The sequence below is a fragment of the Vulpes lagopus genome, chromosome 15 (genome assembly GCF_018345385.1).
Source record: "Vulpes lagopus strain Blue_001 chromosome 15, ASM1834538v1, whole genome shotgun sequence".
NCBI classification, from domain to species: domain Eukaryota; kingdom Metazoa; phylum Chordata; class Mammalia; order Carnivora; family Canidae; genus Vulpes; species Vulpes lagopus.
Genome location: NC_054838.1, coordinates 13,871,023 through 13,879,020, shown reverse-complemented (window position 1 = coordinate 13,879,020; position 7,998 = coordinate 13,871,023). Strand labels below are relative to the sequence as shown.

General features: G+C 54.4%; 1 protein-coding gene across 1 annotated transcript; it reads left to right on the top strand.

The window, feature by feature from the left end:
• The first annotated feature begins 200 nt into the window (after positions 1-200).
• On the top strand, positions 201-4,866 carry RASSF10 (Ras association domain family member 10). Its single transcript, XM_041730746.1, has one exon. It carries the CDS (start codon positions 656-658, stop codon positions 2,150-2,152), a length of 1,497 nt encoding a protein of 498 aa, XP_041586680.1. The 5' UTR covers positions 201-655; the 3' UTR covers positions 2,153-4,866.
• The last annotated feature ends 3,132 nt before the right edge of the window (positions 4,867-7,998 follow it).

Here is a 7,998-nt window from a genome sequence, read left to right as displayed (position 1 = left end):
AGGGCTCCCAGCCCCCAGCCGGAGGTCACCCGATGCGCGCGCTCGGGGCGGGGGGCGGGGGTGTCTCTGCGGGAGACCCCGCACGTCTCGGCCTCGTCTTCTGCGCCAGGGGCAGTCCCCAGGCTGCGCGGCCTTCGAGGGCCCCGGGGCGCCGGGAGCGCACAGCTCTCCGCGCAAGGAGGGCAGCCCCGGGGGCTCGGGGTCTCCGTGGGGCCCACGCCAGGCAGCGGCGCGCCGGGGGAAGGGGCCGAGCTGCCCGCGGCGGGCGGTGCGACCGACGGGGCGGCCCGGGCGCTCGGGGCGCGGCGAGGCTGCGAGGGGCGGGTCTGGGCGCCGCGCCTCCCGCGCTCCGGCCGCCAGTTCTGGGCGCTGGGGGCGGGCGGGGGAGGAGCCACGCGGGGAGGAGCAAAACCTGGAGGCCCCGGGATCCCCGGGCACAGCCAGAGCGGCCGGAGCCCCATCCCGGGCGCGGGGCCCGGGGGAGCGCGCCGTCCGGGCCGGGCCGAGCCCCAGCGCTGCAGCCCGCGGCGGCGCCCGCCTCCCGTGCGCACCGGGCGGGAGCGGCCGGCGCGACGGGCTGAGGCTCCCGGGCTCCGGAGCCGCCGCCCCCGCCGCCCCCGCCGCCCCCGCCGCCCCACCTGCGCCCGGCGGCGCCATGGATCCTTCGGAGAGGAAGATATCGGTGTGGATCTGCCAGGAGGAGAAGCTGGTGTCCGGCCTCTCCCGCCGCACCACCTGCTCGGACGTGGTGCGGGTGCTGCTGGAGGACGGCTGCCGGCGGCGGCGGAGGCAGCGGCGGGGCCGGCGGCGGGGGGCGGCCGGCGACTCCCCGGGCCGGGACGAGCTGCGGGAGCTCCTGGACGAGGACGACGAGGACGACGAGGAGGCGCCGCCGCAGGGCCTGCTGTGCGGGCCCCCGCAGTGCTACTGCATCGTGGAGAAGTGGCGGGGCTTTGAGCGCATCCTGCCCAACAAGACGCGCATCTTGCGCCTCTGGGCCGCCTGGGGCGACGAGCAGGAGAACGTGCGCTTCGTGCTGGTGCGCAGCGAGGCGTCCCTCCCCAACGCGGGCCCCCGCAGCGCCGAGGCGCGCGTCGTGCTCAGTCGGGAGCGCCCCTGCTCGGCCCGGGGGGCCCCGGCGCGGCCCAGCCCGGCCCTGACGCAGGAGAAGCAGCGGCGGGTGGTGCGCAAGGCCTTCCGCAAGCTGGCCAAGCTCAACCGGCGGCGCCAGCAGCAGCCGTCGTCGCCGCGCTCGTCCACCTCGTCGTCCACCGCGTCGTCCTGCTCGTCGCCGCCGCGGGCCGCCGAGAGCGCGTCGGTGGAGCGCATGGAGACGCTGGTGCATCTGGTGCTCTCCCAGGACCACACCATCCGCCAGCAGGTGCAGCGGCTCCGCGAGCTGGATCGCGAGATCGACCGCTACGAGGCCAAGGTGCACCTGGACCGCGTGCGGCGGCACGGAGTCAACTACGTGCAGGACACTTACTTGGTGGGCGCCGGCGGCGAGGTCGACGGGCCCGGCCCCGGGGGCGAGGAGGCGGCGGCGGCGGCCCCCGCGGACGGCGAGGCGCAGGCGGCCGCGCTGGAGGAGCTGGCCCGGCGGTGCGACGACCTGCTGCGGCTGCAGGAGCAGCGGGCCCAGCAGGAGGAGTTGCTCGAGCGCCTCTCGGCCGAGATCCAGGAGGAGCTGAACCAGAGGTGGATGCGGAGGCGCCAGGAGGAGCTCGCCGCGCGGGAGGAGCCCCTGGAGCCCGGCGGCGGCCTCGACGGCGAGCTGCTGCTGGAGCAGGAGCGGGTCAGGACGCAGCTCAGCACCAGCCTCTACATCGGGCTCCGGCTCAACACGGACCTGGAGGCCGTCAAGTCGGACTTGGATTACAGCCAGCAGCAGTGGGACAGCAAGGAGCGCGAGCTGCAGGGCCTCCTCCAGACTTTGCACACGCTGGAGCTGACGGGGGCGCCCGACGGCGCTCTGGGCGCTGGCGGGCCCTCCCGGGACGCCCGGCCTCCGGGCTGCGCCGAGGGGTGGGTGGACCAGGCCCGCGGACTGGCCAAGAGCTGTCCCGGCAACGACGAGGACTCGGACACCGGGCTGAGCTCCATGCACAGCCAGGACTCGGACTCGGTGCCCGTGTGCGAATCTCTAGTGTAAGGGGAGCGGGGTGCGAGACGGGGACGGCCCTTCTCCCTTCCCCGCGGAAATCCCCTGGCCTGGCCGGCTCAGGGACTTGCAGCCAGGCTGCGGGGGGAGGGGGGGTTGGGGCCGGGGAGCCCTGCCAGGTAGCATCGCTTCCACCGGGCGGGGGGAGGGCTGGGGACACCTGCCCTGGCTCCCCAGTGAGTGCGGAGGGGTGCAGGAGGGGGAGCCTCCGGGGTCTCCCTTCCAAGCTTTCTTAGGGGAAGGAAGGAGGGAGGTGGTGAGAACCTCCTGTATTGGAAAACAAACGCCCCAGGGAAACTGACGTGGTCCGAACCCATTTTCGAGAAAAAAAAGGAAAAAAAAAGAGAAAAAGTGTTAGGAAGATTTCAGCAGTCTTCTGTATGGGAAGGGCTGATGGCAGCTAGAACTTTAGTTTGTGGCATAAAGTGCTTTTAAAAGAAACTCCTGGATGAAAAGGAAATTCCTTGAATGTTAATTGTGACTGTGAACGTGTTAAAACTAGCCAAAGAGGAACACTGGTGTTGGTCTCAGCCTTACTTACATCTCTGATAAAACCCACAGGCACCCAAATCCTGGCTCTTTACATTTCTGCAGGTTGGGGAATTACCTATCTGCCGCACTGTTCATCCTTTATTTTCTTTCAAAGGCCGAACTGTATGAAAGTCTCTAAGCCTGCATTTCCTCCTAGCAAATACAGTATGTGTTCAAATAGAATCCTTTCCCTAAAATAACCTTTTATTATTACAAAAGCCGAACATAACCCATTTGAGATAGGGAAACCTGGTGGACATAATTCCTGGTTACAGTTTAATCTGGACCATTTGGGACTTGCTCCTGCAAAGGGACCTGTGCTGTCCTTTCTTTCCACTCATGCTGTCACTTCATCCACTGAATCACTGTTACTCCAAGAAAAGGAAAAGGGAAGTTGCAGAATTCAAGCGAAGTGCAACTAAAGTTGCTATTTAATGAGCCCTCTGGTTGGAACTGAGACTTGAAAGCAAAGATCTTTGTTAGTGTTCAGCGTTTGAACTGAGTTATATGATTAAAACCAACCATGACCTCAAGGTATTTTACCCCAACCCAAACCTGACTGCAGTAGCTGTGCTCAGAGATTAATTAGTTACTTGTCCAAGCCTAAATGGAAAGCGCCAATGTCAAGGTTTACTAGATAAGGCCCCCCAAAGAAAACATAGAACACAACAATCTAACAGTACACCTTGGGTGAGCAATTTGATTAACTGTGGCACGCAACCATAGATAAAAGCATAAAACAGTGAGCCTAAAGACGACTTGAATTCCTCTTGTCTGGCTCCTGCCTTTGCACACGCCAGGAGATAGAAGTGCAGCACCTCTCTCTTAATAGCTGGTGGCGGAGCCCTGGTGGGGACCCAGTGTAATTGTTCCAGTTATTTCAATGAAAAGTTATCAGTTGTAGCTGGCTGTTGCCCCGTGGAAGGAACCTGTTGGCGGTGTTCCCTCTGGAGCTCAGTACTTCTGAGGAATGTGGGATCTAATCTGTCCTGAGGAGGTTATTAACAATGGGGTGTGTGTGTGGTGCCAGCCTGCTGCAGAAGCCTGGTATCAGCCTCACCATGGAGGGGCTGGCTCCAGTTTCAACACCGCATGTGAAGATCGCTTGAAAGGTCTTACTTTATCGAGAAGGTGCTTCCCTTGGAGAGATTCTCTGTCTGCTTATTGCCAGCGGGGACTAGCCCACCTGACCTCCTGGAACCATTTGAACTGTCTCCTTTTTGGAGACAGCCCTCCCCCCACCCCCATGCTATTACATCACATGGGGATATTTGAGATTTTCAAGTAAAATGCGATTGAAAAGACCCTTTTCTTAATTGGTGTTTTCAAAAGGCATTAGCTGGCATAATTACGGTTTTTTTAGTTTCGCCTGATGCAGAAAACATCTATGCGTTTGGTCTTGAGCATGATTAAAATGAGGAGAGGACCGAAAGAAAGCCACTGTCCCTAGACGATCATTTGATCTGTAAACACAAAGCCTAATGATAGCTTCCCTTTGGAGGCAGAGGTAAAATCCTCATTAGAGTGTGACAAATGCTACTTGTCTGAATGGTTGATGCTGGCAATCGGGTGGTTTTAAATTATTGTGCTTTTTTTTGGGGGGGGGTCCCCTAGAATGGTAGGAGAGGTAGTTCTTTAGACATTTATTAACTCAAAAGAGAACACAGAAGTTGGCAGAACAGGACTGCCTGGCAGAAAGGAGCTGTTTTCCTTTTCACTATTATTATTTTAAACTTTGACGGGCTGCTGACATCAGCAAATATGCCTGGAGCCTGTAAAGCAAATTAAGCCACATCACAGGGAGAAGGCCTGTGGAATTTTCTGGCGCCCTCTTACCAGAACCTTCCTGTGCTGTCCACCTGAAGATGCTTCTCCAGTCAACTCTTCAGGCTGCCAGGAGGCTCTGTTTATAACAAAGGGCGGCCCAGTCTGCCCATTTCTCCTTTCATCCAAATCAATTATGTCCCCAAAGGGCACTCTCTGTGTGGGTAGGAGAAAGGAGGAGGGGGAGAAAGGGGGGGGGGCGCCAAAGTGGAAAGAAGACAATAGCTCCTTTTACTAAGAGCTTTCGCAAGCCTGAGAAAGGTGGAATATGGGTGTAAAGGGACCAACACAGCACCTGTGCCTAGAAAGTGCCTAATAGATGCTAGATGTTGAAGAAAATTGTCATTTCACTTAAAAAATAATCATCATGGCACTAAGAGTGAGAATGACTATATCGAGGTGAAAGCCTCAGCACTGAGGATGTCAGAGCCCCTGGGAGCAGTGACCCCTCTCCTGGTGTCCAAGCAGGAGGGAAATCCTGGGGAGAAACCAGCAAGCTGGCAGAGGACAAGACGAGGCCCCATCCTTGTTGGGAGTCAGTAGAGTGTATCGTGGCTTTGATCTTAAGTATCCCGTTCTCAACCATCTCCCAAACTGGAAGGATTTCATCTGCTATCTCTGTTTGCTTATAAAACATGATGGTGACAATCTGCTAATGACAGGTTACATAGTAGGGTCCTCAGGAGGAAACTGAAAACAGCATTAAGTAAAAAGAAAGACAAGTCCCTCAAAATCCCATCACCAGAAGCTTATCGCTACCAAAATTGGGCATATTTTCCCTCCTGACCTTTTGAATCATGGAGATTTCATATTTTGCTTCTTTAAAAAAAGAATTTAAATGAGATTGTATGGATGCTTTTATGCTCAGGTTTTGACCTTGTAAAGGCTCCCTCCATGTGTCAGGTGCATGCACCATCGTGCATATAACTGTTCTCATACGAGTAGGTTGTTCTCAGTATTTTTTTAACTGTTATAACCCAGCATTGTGACAGGCTCCTATGTGCACGTGTCCATTTCCCCCCGTAAGATGGAAAGAGGCTCCCCAAGTCAAGGAGGACCACCATCTAAGGACTTGATACTTAATCACCAAATCGCTTTCCAGAGGATTTGTTCCAGTAACAATCTGCCGTGGGTGATGGGGCCTATTTCCCCACGCCCTGGCTTTCATTCGACAGTACATTTTGTTAAGAAAACATGTTAACCAAACTTAATTAATTAGTACTTTGTGGCTCCAGGAATGTGGGGCTGGCAACCACTGGCTTCAGATACCCTTACGACGGAATGTGGGTTGTCCGACCAGAAGTGTTAAGAGGATGTGGGGCTTTCTCTCCTTCCTGTTTTCCTTGTCCTCCTGGACCACCTGCTTCGCACTAGCGATCCCACCTCCTATCAGAGCTGGCCAACAATCCGTCTGAGCCGGAGAGGCAAAAACGCCACACGAGCCAGATTAGGAGAATCAGCAAGTAAGAGAAACAGATTTATAAAGAGCAAATATTCATTATCTTTTTTCCTCTGGAGTCCACGAGAAAAGGTTATTCTTAGAAGGTGATGTTATAAAATATATTTGATTTTGTACTTCTCCCTGCCCACTCCTATTCAACATTAAATCAAAATAAAATAAATATGTAAGCCCACTTGCCTCCTAACAGCCTCTCATTAACAGTTTTGATTTTTCCGGGAATTTCTTTGCTGCCTGTGAAATAACCCCTGAGCTCATCTTTAAATTCTTTAAATTCTTAAATTTAAGATGAGCTCAGGGGTTATTTCACAGTTCCCTCAGAAAGGGAACATTTGGCCATGAAAAGTTGTACAATTTCCAGTGTGGGAATGGTTGGGAACTGTGTTGTCCTGAGCAGGAAGAAAGGAGGACGAGGAGAAAGTACTTCTGGCTGAGTGCTTTCCGAGCCCAGATGCTTGTGCTGAGTATCATCCCATGCAATTTTCTCTTCTTCTTGTGAGACAGAACTTTGAAACCTCCAACTTTTACAGATAAAGACATGGGGGCCATCTAGCTGATAAGTAGCAGAAGCAGAACTTTAACCCCGGCTTGAATCCAAAAGCTGTGCCCATTTTGGCACCTATGTCAGGCACATTATACCCATGAAGGGTTCAGCCTGTTGGGAGAAGAGATTTCTCACAAGTCCTAGATTGTTGGTGCTGGAAGGGCCTCAGAGATGATCAAGTCTTGTCCAGGTGTTTCCACCAAGAAGGTGGGTGACTTTCTCAAAATCATGGAGCCAGTGAACATCCACTAGGTGGGTGGAAAAGACACCCTAAAAGATTTAGGAAAAGACAAAGGAGGAGAAATTCCTGTGTAAATATCTGGGCGTCTGTCTGTCAGAGGTGAAGCCCTTGGCCATGGGGAAAAAAAAATCCCCCCCCCCCAATTTTTAAAAAAAATTTTTATTTATTCATGAGAGACACACAGAGAGAGGCAGAGACACAGACAGAGGGAGAAGCAGGCTCCATGCAGGGAGCCCCATGTGGGACTCGATCCCGGGACTCTAGGATCATGCCCTGGGCGGAAGGCAAGCCCTAAACTGCTGAGCCACCCAGGGATCCCTGCCCCAGCATTTTTAACCAAGATTTGTTTCTGATTGGGCCTCTGGGCAAGAATTAGCAGGGGCGGGGGGGTCCATGGAGTTAGGCTTGCCTCCTTGAGTAAGGGCATCTGTGGCCACACTCGCTCCATTGAACACGTGTAGCCCAAGCGTGGAGTGCTTTGAAGGACTGGTGACCCAGCCTCTGCCACTCTTCTTCTTTCCCTTAAATTTTTTTCTGTTTCAGTCACCTCCAGGGTTCCCCATAGCTTTCAGGATAAAATCTGTATTTCTTAGCAGAATTTACAAGGTTGTTGGTTATCCAGCTCAAGATCTCTCTGCTGCCTTCAAACTACAGAAGCAAATGGATCCTGTTTCTTCATTCAGGTCGCATCACCACCCTGTTTGTGCAAGGGCCCTTTTGTTCTGATTTTACTTCATGTTTCCCATCCTCCCCCAATCCCACCCCCATTTCTCTTCTTCCTCCCACCATAAGCTATTATACTAGTGTATTCAATCTGTGACCTTCCAAGCCATCTTACATATTCAGGGCTGTCATGTTGCACACCTCCAGGGGGCACCATTCACGTTGTGGTCTGCAGTCATGCTCCAGAGGGCACCATTCACGTGGGAAACTGTGAATGGTAACCCTGAAGCTGAGCAATGTGTCAGCACAACACACTTGTTCAGGTGCTTATACGTATCTTTGAAAAGTGGAATGAGGGGCCCTTGGGTGGCTCAGTTGGTTAAGCTTCTGCCTTCAGCTCAGGTCATGATCTCAGGGTCCTGGGATCGAGCCCTGCTTCGGGCTCCCTGCTCAGTGGGGAGTCTGCTTCTCTTTCTGCCCCTCCGCACGATGCACATGCTTGCTCTCTCTCAAATAAATAAATAAATGAAATCTTTTAAGAAAAAAGAATGAAATGATTGTGTATTTATATTTAA